The sequence below is a fragment of the Elephantulus edwardii genome, unplaced genomic scaffold (genome assembly GCF_000299155.1).
Source record: "Elephantulus edwardii isolate Elephantulus edwardi_28Jun2011 unplaced genomic scaffold, EleEdw1.0 scaffold00296, whole genome shotgun sequence".
In the NCBI taxonomy this organism is placed as follows: Eukaryota; Metazoa; Chordata; class Mammalia; order Macroscelidea; family Macroscelididae; genus Elephantulus; species Elephantulus edwardii.
In genome coordinates, this window is record NW_006400046.1 from 766,897 (window position 1) to 786,907 (window position 20,011).

At 49.6% G+C, this 20,011-nt stretch overlaps 1 protein-coding gene across 1 annotated transcript; it reads right to left on the minus strand.

The window, feature by feature from the left end:
- Positions 1-14,671: 14,671 nt before the first annotated feature.
- On the minus strand, positions 14,672-14,905 carry LOC102871737 (polyubiquitin-C-like). Its single transcript, XM_006900769.1, has one exon. It carries the CDS (start codon positions 14,903-14,905, stop codon positions 14,672-14,674), a length of 234 nt encoding a protein of 77 aa, XP_006900831.1.
- Positions 14,906-20,011: the final 5,106 nt, after the last annotated feature.

Sequence of the window (20,011 nt, forward strand, 5' to 3'; positions counted from 1 at the left end):
AAGCCAAATCCAGCTCAACTTGCTTGGCCCGTGAAGGACTCAAAATGTTTCAGCTGGTGGTCACTAATTAAGAATCTGGTGGATTTTGTACACAAGTCTAGATTTCTGGCCCTCCGGCCAAAATAAAAGCCAGAGATCTTGCAAGCAGGGGCTGGGACTTGACAAGGGGTCCCCACCCCAGAGAGAGTGTGGGATCAGTGTTCACAGAAGTCTGGGATAAGGAGACTCAAGCCAGACTGCCTGGATTGGATGCCGGAGACATCGCCACCCAGCCAACTGCCCAGGGTTAGTTAGCCTATGTGGACCCCTGGCTCAGATCATGTCAGCCACTAGGGAGAGCCCGCTCTGCCTCCAGATTCTGGAAACTTCTCTCTTGGGAAGTTCTAGCCTAGGGCACCGCATTATTCCTCGTGTGCCTTCATACCCATTCCTGCTCTTGCAAGCTCTCCCTTCATTAAACTCCACTCAAATTACCCAGTTTGAACGCACCAGCTGTTTCCTTCTGGGGAATAACCACAGCCTCAAAGCCTCAGTTAGCACATCTAATAAAGTAGGAAAGGGCAGGGTCGGCTCAAAGAGATGATGTGGGATTGAATGAGTTAATCTGTGTAAGCCAAGGGCGTGCTTAATTGTTGGGTGCCATGGAGTCTACCCGGGCTCACAGGCATCCTGTAACAGAACAAAGCCCTGCTGGGCGAGCCCACCTTGTTGAAAGTCCTCCTCTTTTTCTGCGGACCCTTCACTTGACCAAGCACGTTCATCTCCAAGGTCTAGCCCCTCCCCTGACACGTCTAAAGTCTTCTCTTATCGCCATTGAGTTGAAACTGACTCATAGCTGACCCGTTGCTGGGTTTCTGAGGCCGTAAATCTCACAAGAGGAGAGTGTCCACCGTCCTCCCATGCAGCCCTGAGTGAACTGAACCTGCCTGTGACTTGTGGCCTCTGGGTTAGAAGCGCAACTCCCTGCAGATGATGCCACCAAGACTCCCCAAGTGCTGATAACCTGTGAGAGCCCCAACTCAGCGAGGCCGCCTTGTTCTGCCGGACTTCACATCTCCCAGTTTTAAACAAGGTGCAATTTTCCTCACTTTCTTCTTTTCAGGGGAAATGACTAGGTTTTCATAGCCTGTCGGGCTTCTGCTTTCCCAGGCTGTACCGTGAGCGGTCATTTACTGCAGTCCTCACCACTCCTTCTCGACTCCCTGACAGGGAGCATCACCTGAAGCGCTCCGCTTGCCTGCTTGATGCATTTGTATTACCTGCTAGATTCCTTCCTTGGGATTTCTGTAACAAATACTGAAACTGCACAGCTTAAAGCAACAGAAATGTATCATGGCAAGTTCTGGAGGCAAATCAATGTATTGGCTCCCTCCAAAGGCTCCGGGGGAAAGATCCTTTCTTGTCTCTTTCAGTTTCTGGAAGCCTTGGTGTCTCCTGACCTGTGGGTGCATCTCCCATGGCCATCTGTCTTTCTGGGTGTTTTCCCTTTCATGAGGACGTTAGTGAGATGGGATTAAGACCCATCCTACTCCAGCAAGTCAGTCAGGCATGGCTGCTGAGTCAGAATCAACTCATAGCTGACCCTCAAGCGGGTTTTGAAGGGCTGTTACTCACCAGGAAGGAACTTTGGTGGCCTAGTGGCAAGGAGTTGTGCTGCCAACCCAAAGGCAGGTGGTTCGAATCCATCAGCTGCTCCAAAGGAGAAAGGTGGGCAGTTTCCTTCTGGGCAATTTACAGACTCTGAAAATCCACCAGAGGGTCAGCTGATTCCAGTCGGTGCGCCTGTTAACTGAACGGAAGGGAGCCTTTAACACTTAGCCCATTAAGCACTTTAGCTCATAACAGACAGGTTTGAACACACCAGCTTCTCTGTGGGAGGAAGAAGTGCCAGTCGTCTTCCATAAAGATTAAAGCCTTGACAACTCTATTTAAAAAAAAGCCCCAAGCTCTTTGCTGTCCAGTCTGAACCACTCACGGCTGAGCCTTTGTCGGTTTTTCGAGGCTGTAAATCACTTGGGAGGAGACTGCTCACCTTTTTCTCAGAGCTGCTGGTGGATTTAAATCACCCGAAGAGGCTCTGACACCCCCAGAGCTCCCTAGAAAACTGTTCCGTAGTGTAACTAAGAGTCTGAATTGACTCAGTGGCAACTCATTAACTGGTAACTGACATCTTTAAAGGCCTGATTTCCAAACAAGGTCATATTTGCAGGGACCAGAAGTTAAGATTTTAGTATATGTTTTCAGGAGCCCATGACATATGCTGTTCCCTACAGACCTGTTGGTCTACAGACTAAGGTGCGCCTGATCCAGGCCATGGTCTTCACAACTACTTGCTATGCATCTGGGAGCTGGACAATGACTAAGGATGACAGAGGAAGAATCAATGCCTTTGAGTTGTGGTGCTGGAGAAGAGTCTTGGACATACCATGGACCGCCAAGAAAACAAACAAGTCTGTCCTGGAGAGAGAGAAACCAAGCTGCTCCTTTGAGGCAAGGATTGTTTGTTTGTTTTATTTTAATGAAAGTTTACAGAGACTTAGGATTTCCAGTCCTTCATTGTAACACTTTTCTCCCTGCCCAGCCCCTCCCCCCAATTCACTCTTCTCCTTGAAAAGTAAAAGAAAAACTGTTTCATTGTTATGCAATCCCTCCCCCCAAGTCCACTCCACTATGCAGCCTTCATTCTGGACTCCTGTAGTGACTATAATACCCAATCATATATCCCTTTTAAACAGTTCTCTCCCTCATCTGTTTCAGTGCAGTATACATCATTCTTCCCCTCCTTCTCTGTCTTCCCTTAACCCCGATGTCAGTCCCATTTTACAATAGTGGACCTATGCAATATTTGTCCTTTTGTGACTGAGATATTTCACTCAGCATAATGTCCTCCAGGGTCATCCATTTTGCATAATATTGCATGAGTTCCTTGTATTTCAGTGCAGCATAGTATTCCATTGTGTGAATATATTTAGAGCTTCTCTAGCCATTCGTTTGTTGATGGGCACTTGGTTGTTTCCAACTCTTTGCTATTGCGAACAAAGGCACAATAAACATGGGTGCGCATATATCTGCTTGGGTGGCGGTTATGGTTTCTTTAGGGCAAATTCCCAGCAGTGGAATTGCTGGGTCAAATGGTATTTCTATTTGCAACTTTTTGAAAAAGTGCCATACAGCCTTCCATAGTGGTTGCACCATTTTACACTCCCACCAACAGTGAATAGGGTTCCAGTTTCTCCACAAGCTCGCCAGCATTTGAGGTTTGCTGTTCTGTTAAATTTTTCTATTCGTACTGGGGTGAGATGATATCTCATAGCTGTTTTGGAGATAAGGATTTTGAAGTATGTCTCACATACTTTGGGCATGTTGTCCAGAAAAGCTAGTCCTCAGTGAAGGACTTCATGCTTGAAAGGTCAGCACACGAGAGGAAAAGTCTGGATGAGATGGATCGGCACAGAGACTGTGGTAATAGGCTCAGGTGTGTCAGAGACAGGGAGGTTAGTTCAGGACAGGGCAAGGTTCAGAGCTCTTACTCATAGGGTCGCCATGAGTCGTAGTGGACTTTATAGCACATAACAACAACACATGCGTGTGACATGCCCCAGGCACAGGTCCATGTTATCCCCTCTGCAAAGCGTCCCCCGTCTGCCCTTAACTCCACAGAGCTCCCCTACATTGACAGTCACACACACACACACACACACACATACACACACACACTGGAATGACCCTCTTTTCAGTACTGCAAGCCCCTCTTGGGGCCTCACCAGCGGGATCTGTGTCCACATCTTCAGGCATTCAAAACAAAGCTCCACAAACACAATGGATTTTTTGGAAGAAAAAAAAAAACAACCCAAAAACATAGCAATGTCTTTACTCCCAGTTCTAGAGGCCAGAATAAAAAAAATCCAAGTGTCCGCAGGGCCACCTAGCTCCAGAGGTTCTAGGGAGAATCTTTTCTTGCATCTTTGTATGCAGCTCTGGTTGTTCTAGTGGTAAGGAGTTAAACTGTGAGCCCAAAGGTACATGGTTCTAATCTACCAGCTGCTCTTAGGGATAAAGATAGGCACTCTCCTCCCGTACAGTTTATAGCCTCTGAAAACCTGCTGGAGGGTCAGGGACAAGTAGGTTACAACTTGACAACATGCATAGGGAGATCTGGTGGCGTAGTCTGTAGAGCGTATCACTGCTAACTTGCCTCTGCGGTGGTTCAAATCCACCAGTGTCTCCAATGCAGAAAGACAGCAGGCTCCTCTCATACCATCACAGCCTCGGGAACCCAATGGGGAGCTGGGGGTCAGCTGAGCCAGTTCCAGCTTGATGGCAATGAGTCTGAAGTATGTTTGAGTCATTGGACGTAAACCAGGATGGTCTTATCTTTGTCACATCTACAAAGGCCCTATTTCAAATTAGGGCACACTCTCAGGTTTCAGGGATATATCTTTTGAGGGGCTACCACTCAACCCACTACAGGGTCCCCACGAATTTCCAGAGCCTAGGCTTGATTTCTGTCTCTCTTCACTCATTCAAGTGTTTGCCCAGTTGGTGTAGACCCAGCCCCTAGACTCTGAGAGCCCTGACCCCCTGAAGCCTCCCTCAGCTCTCTCTCCTCCCTGGCCCCCGCCAGGTGGGTGGGGGGGAGGCCCAAATGCTGCCCCTCCTTGCTGCTCCTCTGCGCCTGGGGGTGAGCACCCCCAGCTTTCTGCCCAATGCACAGAGAACACCCCCGCCAGCCCCACTCCATCATCACAGCAGGCGACAGGCTGGCCCGCAAGGCTGTCATTTCTCTTCCACCCGTCAGAGCTCTGCATTCCCTTCACCAGCTCCCGGCTGGCCTCTGACCCACAGCAGCTTGCTTCGCAGGGCTGACAGGTTGGGTTAAGAGGGAGCGCTCCCCAGAGCCAAGACACACTTTTTTGCCTCCGAGTTGCTTGAGCCCTCCCTCCACCAAGGAGGCCCAGAGCTCTCAGCTCCGAATTTTCTTCCCATCAAGCACAGCTTCCCCTCCTCCCCCACTCAGTGGCAAGATGGCCACAGTTTTGTCAACCTCTGGACCCTGATCCCCTCTGTTTTCACTGAAGTCAGCTTTACACAACATGAAACAACCCATCTTAAAAGCACACGATTCAGTGACAGTTCATCGAGCATCTTCAAGAATATTCTCAGCAGCCGGAAACACAAACATGTCACCGGTTAGCAGTCACTCCCCATACCCCGCCCCAGCCCCTGCAAAGGTGCTAAGCTGCTGCCTGTCCCTCTCAGCTGCTGTCTGTCTCTATGGCTTTGCCTGTTCTGGACATTTTCATAGAAATGGAATCATAGGTTCTGTGGCCTTCCAGTCTGGCTCCTCTCACTCAGCATAACGTTTTCAACGCTCAGCCCAGGCTGTACGGTTGACTCTTTTCTGAAACAGGCACAAATCTTAAGAGAGCAACTCAATGTTTTGGTTTGTTGAGTTGTGGGGTTCCCCCCACAATGACTCTTTCCGTGTGTGGGCCAAAAGATGGATAATATAACATTTGCCCCTGATGCATCTTTAAGTCCACAGTCCAGGGGTCTCATTTAGATTCACAATCCTGCCTGAGTTTTAGAACCATGTACATTTGTTATGTGGGTTTGTTTTTTTTTTTGTTATGTGGGTTTTTAAATACATTTTTATTTTATACTGGTTTGCTTACAAAGTTTGTATACATTGTTTTCACACCAGATCTTCCCCATTTCGTTTACCCACCCCTCCCTCTACCCATCAGATCCCTCCCTGCCCATCTTCACCCCTCTGCTCCCCACCGCTTCCCCTTGGATCCTCATACCTGTTTCACTGGTTATCTTTCTGTTTCTACAATAATATTCTTACACAGTACTTGTCCTTACGGGACTGAGTTAGTTCACTTAGCATAACGCTCTCGCAAGTTAGGTAGTAATTTTTGAAATCCTTGCTCCTGCAAGCACTGTGCCGTTTTAAAACTTCTTCATCCCCCTAAATAGAACACCAAGGGGCTCGAGCATGGCAGAGTTTGTGAGATGGCACAGGATAGAGCAAGGTTTTGATTTGTTGTCCATCCGGTCACTCTGAACCATGTCAACTCAATGACATCGAACAACAACAAACAGAAACTCAGTCCCCGCTAAGCAGCAGCTCCCTGAGAGCCTCTCCTCATCCCCTGGGAACCTCGAATTTACCATCTCTAGAAATTAACCTATTCTAGAAATCTCCCCAGGAGCCCTGGTGGTGCAATGGTTAAGCACTCGGCTGTGAACCAAAAGGTTGGCAGTTCAATTCCCCTAGTAGCATCTACAGAGGAAATCAGAGGTCTGCTCCCAGATCATCGATAATAATCTCTTGGGTGGGGTCACTAAGAGTCATAACCAACCCCACGGCCCTTACAACAAGGTCACCTCACGAGTGAGGCCATAATATCTGTCCTTTTGGGTCATAACGTTTTTAAGGTTCTCCATTGTGTGCATGAGAACTTCGTGTCTTTGTTATTGTTAGTTGCTGTCGAACCAGCTCTGACTCCTAGCAACCCGATGCACAACCGAACCAAACCCTACCCTGCTACCCTGCCCTCACAACCTCTCCTCTGTGTGAATACACTGCCTGCTGCAGATCCATCTATCGGCCGGCCACTTGGCCTGTTTCCACCTTTAGGCTATGATGCGTAATGTTGTCATGACCACTGGTGTAGTGCAATGAATGTTTTACGTATCCTCTCACTCTTGTCATCCCTGTCACAGCAAGTGTCCACCCTTGCCACTACCATTAGGCTCGAGATATAGAACACTCCAGCCCCCCGAAGCTTCTCTAAGGTCATCTCCCAGTCAACGCCCAATCCTAAAGAATCATCATCTCAGTGGTTCTCTCACTGGACCATCTCTCCCCCCACCACCTCACCACAGACTTTACTCACAACTGGGCCACAGTGCTGCTGATGTCAAGTGGGGAGGGGCCCAAGGGGGCACTCAACATCCCACAATGCGAGGGACAGTATCCCCCCAAAAAAATATTCACCAGTCCCAACTGTCAACACATGCTGCGGCTGCGAAGCTCTGGGCTCTCCCAACTGTCCTCTCCACTGCTCTGTCTTGTCCTTGACTGTGGTAGAAATGCAACAATGTAGTGTGTCTGGGGGTTGTGTGTGTGACTGTATGTTTGTGTCTGCCTTCTTTTGTTCAGCATTCTGTCTTTGAGATACATCCATGCCATATATGCACTGGGCTGACCTTTTTCATTGCTGCATTGTATTCTGGTGCTGAATATACCCCAATGCCTTTTCTACTTGTCAGTGCTTGGGTAGCTTCTATTGTGAATACAAATGCTTATAAACATCTGTGTGTGTGTGTGTGAGAGAGAGAGAGAGAGAGAGAGAGAGAGAGAGAGAGAGTGTCTTTGGATGGATATAAGTTCTCATTCCCATTGAAATAAACCCACAAATGGAACTGCTAGATCATGTTGGTGGTGGTGGTGTTATATACCATCAAGTCACCTGCAACTCATAGCAACCCTACATACAATACCTATGAACCTATGTCCTGACCCAATCCCATCAGCTCCAACAGACCCAATCCCACATCTCCAGTCACTGAGTCAATCCATCTCATCCTGGCTCTTCCTCTCCTGAGCTGCCCCTCCACTCTTCCAAGTATGACGTTCCTCTCCAAGGACTGGTCCCTCCTGGACACATGCCCAGTGCATGTGAGATGGAGCTTCAAAATCCTTGCTTCCAGGGAGCAGCTTGGCTTCATCCTCTCTAGGAATAACCTGCTTGTTCTTCTGGCAGGCCACAGTATGTTCAACACTCTTCTCCAGCACCACAGCTCAAAGACATTGATTCTTTTTATATCATTCTTAAGTTATTGTCCAGCTCTCTGATGCATAGTAAGTAACTGCAAAGACCATGGCCTGGATCAGGTGCACCTTAGTCTCCAGAGTGACATCATTGCTCTTCAGTACTCTAGAGAGGTCCATGACAGAAGACTGTCCCAATGCAATTCATCTTTTGATTTCTTGACAGCTGGTCCCAAGAGTGTTGATTGTTAACAATCTCAATGTTTTCTCCATCAATCATGAAGCTGCCAATTGGCCCAGTGGTGAGAATCTTTGTCTTCTTGATACTGAGCTTCAATTCATATTGAAGACTACAGTCCTTGACCCTCTGTAGCATATGCCTCAGGTTCTCCGTTTCAGCAAACAAAGTTGTGTCATCTGCATAACGCAGGTTGTTGATGAGTCTTTCTCCAATCCTGATGCCACATTCCTCCTCATAAAGTCCAGCCTCCGGAATGATCTGTACTGCATACAGATTGAAAAGGTATGTAGATAAGATGCTTCCCTGATGCACTGCTTTCCTGAATTTGAACCCTAAAGTGTTTCCTTGCTCTGTTCTGTCTACTGCTTCCTGGTCTGAGTCTAGGTTTCACATGAGCACAATTAAGTGTTCTGGGATCCCCGTTCTTCTCAAGATTAGTCATAATTTGTTGTGATCCACACAATCAAATGCTTTTGTATAGACAAGGAATTCTGTACCCCCAAAACCACCAAACCAACCAACCATCTCAAAACAAAATCTTTTTGATTTTTTTTTATTGCTAGTCTGTCTTGAAGATTTATGCTGCATTTTTATTCCATGACCTGTTAGAATTTGGGTCTGTGACCTTTGAGCTAGGCCCATGAAAGTTCAGACGTCACCTTTTAGCTTTCTGGGCTGTGGCCTGGACCTTTAGAGAACCCCTCCACATCCGCTCACCTTCTGCTCAACCCTCCTTCCCAATTCCTTTCTAGAGTACCTACCTGCCCAGAGTCCAAAGCCTGTAGCTCCCATCTCAGCACTAACCTGGGCTCTCTTTGAAACCGACGTGCATACCCAAGTTGCCCCAGACCCCACCGTTCCCTATTGCCCTGTTCCAGCCTGGGTCCTGCTGGTAATTTTCTTGGCCACATTCCCTATCTGTGGTCCTCTCTGCCCAAGCTCCCTGGTCTCATTTCTGAACAGTCAACTTCTGGCCACAGTTACATGTCACCACTGAGCCCTCTGCTCAGGGGAGCCCCCTGGCTGTACTCTCCCACAGCCCCTACTTGTCTTCCACCCTTCACCCTGCATTGACTATCCCTTGTCAGCTCCTAGCCGCCTGGGGCTGAGTCTGCTGTTTCTCCAACATCTAGTTCAACACACAATGTGTACAGCCCATGCTTGTGAAAGAGGGTGGGAGAGAGCGTGAGTCCTATGTGACAAACCATCTACTTGGCGGGGGCCTTCTGCAGAAGCGGGGCTCCCAGGATGGGCCTAGCAGGCACACCTCTGTCCAAAGAAGTTCTTCCTCCATTGCTGATCCAAGGGGAGTGAGGACCCAAAGAAATAACCTTCTTCCCAGATACACACACACTTACGCCCAAGGCTGGCATGAGTGCAGGGATGCAGCACCTCTTCCCTGGGGTCCTCAACTCTGCCAACAGCCCAGCCCTTTCTAGTCGCGGTCCAAACACCCTTCCCCATTCCAGCCATAGCCCTCCTACCCTTCACCTGTCTCCTGTCTTCCCACCCTGTAACTTTGCCCGCTCTGCTCTCATGTTTCCTTCAATTTTGTGCAGAAGGTCAGAGTGTCTCACTGGCCTCACCCTCGTTCCGTTCTCTCACCCTCGTTCCGTTCTCACACCCCCCTTCTCCCCATCCTTAGGCTGCTGCTTCGCCCTTCCAGGCTTCTATTCTTACCCTATTCTCCCTTTAAGCAAGCCCCACCAGAGGCTCGCTCAGCTCTCTCCCTTCGCCCCCACTTCGCCCCCTCACACCCCAAGTCTAGCCCAGCTCTGTCCTCGGCGCCCTCCCTGCCCTGAGGCCGCGCCACCCGCGCACCTACAGCAGAGGGGCGGGGCCTTCTCACCTGGTGGCCGCAGAGCAGCAGGGCAGCGGCCCCTAGCGGCCGGGGAGGGAAGCGCATCCCCACTGGGCTCCCACCTGGGCCCCTGAGATCGCACCTCCTGCAGCCCAGGCTGAAACTCCATCCGGTGGCATCTTTGACCTTCACATCCCTTTGCAACTATGCTGTGCGCCTAGAAGGCACTGGGCACGCAGCAGTGAAAAAGGGACAAAAATCCTACCCTCGCCGAGCAAACGGGTCAGAAAGACCAAATAATTTAACACTGAGCGGATCTGGCTGCGGACAGTGGAAAGTGCTGCTGGGGGGAGGAGGAGAGGGAGGCTGGGAAGTGAGAGGTTGAAGCTGGGGGCAAAGGTTAAGGGGCCCTGTCAGCTAGGCCTCTAAAATAAGCCTCACGCCTGACAGCTTTTCCCCAGCACCCCGGGCCAGGCCTCTGTGGCCTCTCAGCTGGACAGTGCCCGGGCAGCCTCTCCTGACTCCCACTAACTCTCAAATCCCTCCTCATCGTTTCTCTTTAGAAACAAACAAACAAAAGAATAAAAAAAAAATTAAGGTGAAATTCACACAACATAAAACCAGTCACTTAAGGTAAGCTGATTCTGCCAGCATTTAGTCCATTCACTATGCTGTGAAGTCACCATCTCTATCTAGTTTGAGACAACTCTCAAAAAGAAACCCCCATACTCACCAGGCAGTCAATCCCCAATTTTACCCTTCGCCTAACCTCTACAACCACAAATCTGTTCTCTGTCTCTATGGGTCTATTCATGCTGGATATTTGAAATAAATATGCCTTATTTAGGGAGATCTGGTGGCCTAGTGGTTAAGAAGCTTTACTGTAATCCCAAAGATAGGAGGTTCAAATCTACCAGCTGTTCTGTAGGATAAGGGAGGGCAATCTCCTGTGCAGTTTAGTGCTTCTGAAAACCCACTGGAGGGTCAACTATGGGTCTGTTCAGACTTGAAGACACCCAACAACAATAACATGCCTTATTTAGCATTTACATATTCATAACTACCCCTTAACTAGCCTTTAAATCAATCTTCACTCATAGTGGCCCTATAGAGCAGAGTAGAGTACCCTTTATGGTTTCCAAAGCTAAATCTTTACAGCAGCAGACTGACTCTGGTGGCTTAAAGAGTTTCACCATCAACCCAAAGGCAGCCAGTTCGGGTCCACCAGCTACTCCTCAGGAGAGAGACGGGCAATCTCCTCCCATGCAGTTTACAGCCTCTGAAAGTCCATGGCAGGTCAGCTAGGAGTTGGTTCCAACTCAAGGACAATAAGATAATGAGTACATAAAGGGAGCTCGGGCAGCCTCGTCTGTAGGAACCATGTTTCTAACCCAAAGGGGGCACCTTCCTGCCAGGATGACTCCACCAGGGACCCCATGGGGAAAAGATGTGCCTTCTCCTCCCGAGCAACTTACAGGCACCAAAAACCCACTGGAGGGAGAGCTATGCATCAGTTACAACTCCACAACAAGGAGGCAGATGCAAATATAGAGCCAGTTTTGATCAGTTGTTCAGACAGTTCTTCTCCGTTTCAAGTGCCAGCTCAGTATTTCCCCTCCTCGGAGCCTTGCCTCATCCACCGCATAGAAGTCATGGCCACCTGCACCTGCCTCGTAACTTGGGGCAGTGCCTCTATTTTAGTGCATGTCGTTCATATCTTTGACATTGGAAATGTAGAGGGGCAGTCAAAGGGCAGATGATTCTCCAGGAGATGAACTTGCACAGTGACTGTTTAACAATGGTCTTGACAAAACTACCATGAGGTATCATCTCACCCAGTAAGAACAGCAAAATTTAACAGAACAGCAAACATCAAATGCTGGCGAGGTTGTGGAGAAACTGGAACCCTTATTCACTGTTGGTGGAAGTGTAAAATGGTGCAATCACTGTGGAAGGCTGTATGATACTTTCTCAAAAAGTTGCAAATAGAAATACCATTTGACCCAGTAATTTCACTACTGGGAATTTACCCCAAAGAGACCATAACTGTCACCCAGGTAGATATATGCACACCCATGTTTATTGCGGCTTTGTTCACAATAGCAAAGAGTTGGAAACAACCTAAGTGCCCATCAACAAGCGAATGGATAGAGAAGCTGTGGTATATTCACACAATGGAATACTATGCAGAATTAAAAAACAAGAAACTAATGAAATATTATTCAAAATGGATGACCCTGGAGAACATTATGCTGAGTGAAGTATCTCAGTCCCAAAGGACAAATGTTGCATGGGGCCACTGTTGTAAAACGAGACTGACATCAGGGTTGAGGGAAGACAGAGAAGGAGGTGAGGAATGATGCATTGAAACAGATGAGGGTGAAAATTCTTTAAAAGGGATATATGATTGGGTATTATTGTCACTACAGGAGTCCAGAATGAAGGCTGCACAGTGGAGTGGACTTGAGGTGAGGGATTGCATAACAATGAAAGAGTTTTACTTTTCAAAGAGAAGAGTGAATTTGGGGGGATGAGCAGGGAGAGAAGTACAACAATGAATGACTGGAAACCCTAAGTCTCTGTAAACTTTCATTAAAATTAATTTAAAAAACCAACAACAATGGCCTTGAGCTTAGCAGAGATTGTAAAGATGGCGCGACCAAGAACAAGGCTTCACTCTGTCCGCACACAGGGATGCTGTAAGTCATAGTTGACTTGATGGTACCTAACTGCACCAGTCTTGCTCCCAGAAAGGGTTACTCATGTCAGGCACCAACATTTAAGGGGGCACCAAAAACCTCAGTCATCAAGATAATTATAATTTTAATGCGGTATTTTTTATAAAGTCAACATTTCTGAAAAAAATGATAAAATATCAAAACCTTCACTAAAGTCAGCAGCAGTATACCTGCTTTTTTCCTTTGCCCCTAGGCTCTAGAACGGCTCAGTGTAATACTGTCACTGATCATGTTGATTTAGAATTCCTGTATTTCACTCATCACAGATCTTTTTTTGGTATGGATTTGAGGTCTCCCCAATATGACATTAAAATATCATTTCTCTTGATGACTACATTACGGGGGGCCCTCTCCATTTTGTCCCTGGGTGACAGCCAGCTGAGCTTGGAACCCAGTACACTCTGCTCATTTGTCCAGTGTTTGAAGGTGAACTGAAGCATCAGAGGGACAAGAGTCTGGTGAGCTCAGAGGTGGGAGTTGTGGGCAGCAGGGAGCCAGCTCTGACATCACCAGCCCCATCGCCCCTCTCTCCGTCCCCAGCACAGAGGAGCTCCAAAAAGGGCTCCTGGACCCATGTGTGACATATTACGAGTCATGGAAGGTGTCTTGATGGTACAATGGGTTAAATGTTAAGCTGCTAACCCAAACGTGGTGGGTTTGAACCCAGCAGCCACTGCTAGGCAGAAAGATGAGGCAGTCTGCTCTTACTGAGATTTATAACCTGAGAAAAGGGCACTTCTACCACCCTGTCCTGCAGTGGACCTGACAGTGGTGGCTGAGGGGTTAGAGAATCAGTGGTCCCTTCTGGAAGCAGGAAGAAGGGTAGTACGTTTCTCAGGCTTCATAAGATGTAAATGAGGGTCTCAGACAAGGCTTAGCTCAGGCCCTTTTCCTGCAGTCTAGGCTCCTCCACTTAGATTTCTCCTGAGCTTAAATGAACTCTTGAACCAAACTCAAAACAACCCTGGTCGTCTCCACCCTTCCAGATACTCAAGCCACAAACTTGAACTCACCAATCACCTTCAAAATATACCCATGATTCCCCCACAACTTACCTTCACCATCCCCACCTGGTCTAGCCCCAGCAGCCAGCATCTGAACCAGAGGCGCCTCCTCCTGGGTCTCCTACCTTCCAGCCCTGATCACCACAGTCTGTCTGCCCATGGCAGCCAGAGGGCGCCAGTGAGCACTTGAGTTGGGTCATGTTCCTTCTTACCTTAGAACCCTCAATGGCTCCCACCTTACTCAGAGCAAAAACCCAAGTTCTCCCTTATCCCTTATAGTCCTACATGTCCTGCTCCATCCACCCCCCTGCCCTTGTCTCCCTCCCTCACTCCACTCCAGCCGACACTGGTCCTTTCTCAAAAAGGCTTTCAGCAACCACCAATTTTCCACCTCTGGGACTTTGCAGGGGCTGTCCCCCTGCTTGGATCTCTCTTCCCCAGATTCTTATATGGCTCCCTGCTTTATCATCTGCAGGCCTGTGCTCAAATGTCCCTTCCCAGGAAGACCTTTCTCAACCTCCCCCATTTAAAGCTGCAGCTCTCCACCTCCCACCCCTCCCATGTTCCATCTTTTCCTTTCTCTTAGAGCACTTACCATTCTCTGACATCCTCTCTCTTTAATTTGATTGATTTCTTGTCTATCTTCCTGATTAGAATGTCAGCCCCTCCGAGGAAGAAAAAAAAAATCTCGTCTGCCTCATTTACTAACACTTAGTGTCCTCAACACCTAGTACGGTGCCTGGCACACAGTAGGTGCTCAGAAAATGTTTGTTGGATGATTCATACTTACTCCCACCTAATCTTCGCGGTTCAACTATGGACCGCTTTACCTTGCTTTTCACTTGGGTAGAGGAGGAACCAGATGTGGCTCAGGCATTTCCCAAGGTGGGGTATAGGGAGCCACTAAGAGAGCCAGAGGTACACACAATCCCACACATCCACACCCTCAAAATGAGGAAAGGCCCTTTATCCACTCCTCTAGTCCCCTGCTTATTTTCTTTCTTTTTTTTTAGTTTTTAAAAAATTTTTTTTGGGGGGGGAAATGCAACAACTTTATTGAAACAAAATGCAATGAAATTTCTTGATAGCGTAAGAGAGGGAAAGTTAGACACCACCCCTCAAGCGCAGGACCAAGTGCAGAGTGGACTCCTTCTGGATGTTGTAGTCAGACAGGGTGCGCCCATCTTCCAGCTGCTTCCCGGCAAAGATCAGCCTCTGCTGGTCAGGGGGGATGCCTTCCTTGTCTTGGATCTTTGCCTTGACATTCTCAATGGTGTCGCTGGGCTCGACCTCGAGGGTGATGGTCTTGCCAGTCAAGGTCTTCACAAAGATCTGCATTGTCAAGTGGCGAAGGCAGCAGCGCGCACAAAGGAACAGCAACCGAACTCCGACCTCGACGGATCTCTTAAAAATTTTTTAATTATTAATTTTAATGAAAATTTAGAGAGACTTTGGATTTCCATTCATTCTTTGTTGAACTTTTCTCCCTGCCCACCCCTTCCCCACCAGAACACTCTTCTCTTTGAAAAATGGAAAATTCTTTCATTGTTGTACAATCCCTCCCCCCAGGTCCACTCCACTACGCAGCCTTCGTTCTGGACTCCTGTCGCGACAATAATACCTAATCACATATCCCTTTTAAACAGTTTTCTCCCTCATCTGTTTCAGTGCAGTAAACATTATTTATCACATCACTCTCAGTCTCCCTCCAACCCCGATGTCAGTCTTGTTTTATATCACTGGCACTATGCAGTATTTGTCCTTTTGTGACTAAGATATTTCACTCAGCATAATGTCCTCCAGGGTCACCCATTTTGAATATATTGCATGAGTTCCTTGTTTTGCAATGCAGCCTAGTATTCCATTGTGTGAATATACCACAGCGTCTTTATCCATTCATTTGTTGATGGGCACTTACTTAGGTTGTTTCCAACTCTTTGCTATTGTGAACAAAGCCGCAATAAACATGGGCGTGGATATATCTGCTTGGTTGGAAGTTATGGTCTCTTTGGGGTATATTCTCAGTAGTGGAATTGCTGGGTCAAATGGTATTTCTATTTGCAACTTTTTGAGAAAGTGCCACACTGCCTTCCACAGTAGTTACACCACTCTGTACATTTTCTATGGGCTCATTTCACCATGTTTTGTGAGTGGTTTCACCAAGGGCTTTAAGGAGTTGTGTTGTTAACCCAAAGGCACACAGTTTGAATCCACCAACTGTTTTGTGAGAGAAAGATGGGAAATTTCCTCCTGCACAATTTACTGCCTCTGAAAACCTGCTGGAGGTTCAACTGAGTTGGTTCCAACGCAACAGCACATATTTTGGGTGGCTTCACCCAGGGCAGGAGTCCCGGGAGCATAGTGTGTTGTTACACTTTGGGCTATTAACCGAAAAGTCAGAAGTTCGGATCCACCAGTGGTTCTGGTGGAGAGAGATGGTCTCCATGCATAAAGATTCACAGCACCAGAAACCCCACAGACAGTCACCAGGAGTTGGAACCAAGGGAGGATGTGAGTTTGGAATTCACCAGGAGTTCCTTATTTTAGGATTCCCATCCGTTCACAGTCGTGGAGCCCCGTAAGCTTCGCCCTAAGGTTTTATAGGACTTTCTTCTGTGGCACTTCTGGATGAACTTGAATCTTCAATGTTTCCATGACAGCCTAACAAGTCGTTGTTACCACCTTTGCACCACCAAGGGATCTAAATCTCAGTGACCTGAGAGGACAGAGTAGAATTGTAGGGTTCCAAGCCTGTGAATCTTTGGGAAAGTGACCGCCATGCCTCACTCCCACACAGTTGCAGTTGAGTGGAAACAACCAACTTTTGGACAGCAGCCAAGCACTTAACCACTGCACCACCAAGCCCCCCCCCTCCCTGGGAGAGGAGGAGTCAATGGAAGGAATGAATATATGAGGAGATGATGAATGGCAGAGTGTGCCGGCAGTGGGCACAATGGGCTCTGGGAAAAGCAGGGCTGGGGGGGGGGTGCGTGGGTGGTGAGGAGGCCTGGGTATTGGCCTGGTTCCTTCTGAGTCCAACTTCCCAGCCAAGGAGGTAGGGCACCGGAGGCAGGGCACCCAGGTCCGGTGGTTCTGCAAAGGAAGAAAGAAGCAGAGCAAAGGGCTCCAGGCAGAAGACTCAACACTCAGAGAGCAGAGGATGGGGGCAGAGGGCACAGCAATTGTCAGAGGCCCTGGATGCAAGATGCCATGGGCGTGGGGATCCCAAGGAATTGGGCGTATAGAATGAGGAGTGGCAGAGACTAAGGACGCTAGGAGATGGGGGTACCGGGGCGCAGCGCAGGGTGTCTGCGGACCGGGTACCAGTAGGAGCAGTGCAGGGTACGCGGGGCCCAGACCAGTGAGAGTGAGTGAGTGTGTGTGTGTGTGTGTGTGTGTGTGTGTGTGTGTGTGTGCGTGCGCGCGCGCGCGCGCGCGCGGGTTCCTTGGCTCGCGAAGCCGGGCTGCAGGCGCGGTGTCCACTGCGGCTGCGCAGCCGAGGGGCTTGAGGAGGACGGTGATGGAGAGAGGTTCGAGTGCGCCCACGTGGCCCGCACCGGGGGTCTTTTTCATGCCCCTAGCCTCTTCCTTCATCCTGCCTTCACCTCCTGAGCTGCCCCCATTCACTGACTGCGATAAACCAGAGAAGAAGGGGGCTGGCGAACCAATCTCCGCGCGACCCCACAACTACTGGCTGGGGAGCCCCGGCGGTCTCTCGGCAACTGAAAGGGATTACTTGGACCGACTGGGTTAGGGGCTGGCCGGGATTTTTCAAAACAGCCTGGTGGTGGGGTGGGGTGGAGTAGGGTGGGTGGGGTCTTAGAGGCATTCCTCCTCCCCTAATATAAATGAGAGCGGGCTAAAACCCCCTTCTGGGGAACGAGGGTAGTGAGTGGATGGTTGTTCAGAGCTGGAGGTGAAAGGAGTCTCAGAGCCACTGGACCCTTGGGGCGCTACAGAACCCTCTGCCCCAGCTTCTGCTGGGTTTAGAAGCTGTGCGGGTGTGGGTGTATGTGTGTCTGGGGTGTGTGTGTGTGTGTGTGTGTGTGTTGGGGGCCTGGGGAGGGGTCATAGCTATCCCTGACATTCCCCACTCCCCAACACCTCAAAGGCATTTGTGGATCCCTCCAGGTGCTCTTCTTATCTCAGTAAAGAGGTGGCATCCGTCATGCTCAGTGTACTAGTGGCAGTGTCTGTGTCTATTGCCCCATGACCAAGGCAAGCACTTAAGTAACCCGTGCTTGGTTTGCTTATTGTGTAATATGACCCTGTACAAAGTCAACGGTACCCTCTGTACCTACCAACCTCCACTTCATTTCCTCTGAACCCCCAAATCCTGGTCACTTTGATTAAAGGCTCAAACTCTGCAGCCTTCAAGCCCTAGGTGTGATGGGGGAACCCGTCATTCTTGAGATGCTTGGGCCAGATTGGGTGCAGGTTCTGGGCTCTGAGTGGTGTCCTGAATGCAAAAGGCTGAACATAGAGGTCAACCTCTGGTCACCCAGCTTGCCAGGAAATCTGGTGTCCTCACTCTTCTTTGAGCCCAGCCAGCAGAACAAACAAGAAAGGGGCAGCCCACACAGTCTCAGCCACTATCCAGTCCCCTCCCTCAGCATCCCTGGAGCCCAAGCCTGTGTACATCACAGTGCCTCCCACCCCAATTCTGCACTACACCATTTCCTTATTCCTCACCAACAGCCCAGTCAGGATGCATAAACATTCTCTTCCCTCTGGAGATAGAGATGGGTTTTGCCCACTCTCCCCATCCATCCCCTTCCTATAGAATCCACATCAGGATTTGTCTCTGTCTTACTCCCCCCACCACACCCCAGCAAGTGCCCAGTCCTGGCCTGCAAAAATTCACCCCACACTTTGCCGTTGCTTGTAATTTCATACTTAGGCCTCACTTGGAACGACTCCCTTCCCAGGAGATCCAAGCTCAAGTTTTGCTCCTCCTTATACATCAATCTCAGAGTTGCATCAGTCTTCTATAACATGAAGCCAGCAACTTGGCTTCCAGGTCCAGTCTCTGGAGATCCTAACCGGATCTTACCTCTTCGTGCCTTTTCCTCCAGCCCCCTCCCCCACGATTCTGCCTCCTCCCATTCTCCAGCCCCCACCCACATCCCCGCACTGAGCTGTCTATTCTGCGGAAGTTCCTATTTTCGGCCTGGGACCCGGTTTCATATTCCCCCCAACCCCATTATGGGTTTTGGCAGTCATAACCCTAGCTCCAGGGATCGAAGCCAAGTCGGACAGCTTTCGCCATCCTAGAGAGGGTGCAGGGCTCCCTCGGCAGCTTCAGCTCAAAATCTGCCCTTTGCCACACTTAACCAGATGCCTGGCTTCCAAAATGCTTCCTTGCCCTACTTCTGCAAATTCACTAGCTGCTGTACATTTGGTAGGCAATAAGAATCCATACCGTGTTTTTGCTCTTGCCAAGAACCTAATATTCAATTTCCCCCCATTTTTTTCCTCCCCCAAAGCGAGGCGTTTGAAGCGTTTATAGACACTATCTTCCTTCTAACACCCACCTACCCATTGCTCCTGCTGTGCAGGCGTCTCCAAGTCCCTGTCCGGTTGCACAGAACCTTCTGTTGGACCTCGTTCCGCCCCGCGTACTCCAGTCCTGGCTTTATCTCTTGCCCTTCCTTTTATTGTAGGTCTCGTCTCCCAGGGTAGCGGCCTCCTCATTGCATTCCCTTCGCAACACCCCTGGAATCCAGATACCGCTTTTACCTGGCCGCTCCGGATCCGTCCGAGCCAGATTCCAGCTCTCTTTTTGCCCGTCCCCCGTGCACGTCGCTGCCAGGAAGATGGGGGCAGCCCACGCCGCCTCAACTGCTAAGCCGCGTCTCCTCTTTACCCTCCCCCCCCCCCCCCCCCCCCCGCTTCGAGCCCCCTGCGAGCCCAGTTCCAGATGATGCGAGGCCGGGTCTTACTTGTTTCCACTGCATTTAGGATGACGCATTACTCCGTCTCCCGAGGAAGAATCCGGCCCGAAATTTGCGTGCCCCGGGTGCATTTGGCCATGTCGCAATTCCCCCCAACTCCCACCACCTTGGTACAATCCGATCCAGGTTTTGCATACCCCTTCCATAACTCCCTAACAGGCTATCCGGGCTCAGCACTTTTCCTTTAATCCGTTCCATGGTTTTCGTGCGCCCGCCTCCCTTCCCCCACTCCTCGTTCCATCGTGAGTATCCATCACGTCGCCTTTCCTCTCCCCATTTTCCGAAGGGGCAAGAAGAGGCGAAGGCATAGAAAACTCCAGTCCGGATTTTCAGGCTGCCCTCAGTGCGCCCGCGCAGGTTGCAGCGGCCAGTCCCGGACGGCGGCTCCGGGCCGGGTTTTGCGCGCGCCTGCGCCCCCTCCCGGAGCGGGTGCGCCGGGGAGCGGGGCGAGCAGGCGGCTTGTCATTGCTGGTGCCCGGCGCCGGCTCGG

Bases quoted from the DNA above. Each gene is read 5' to 3' on its own strand.
- LOC102871737 (XM_006900769.1), bottom strand. From the start codon at position 14,905: ATGCAGATCTTTGTGAAGACCTTGACTGGCAAGACCATCACCCTCGAG.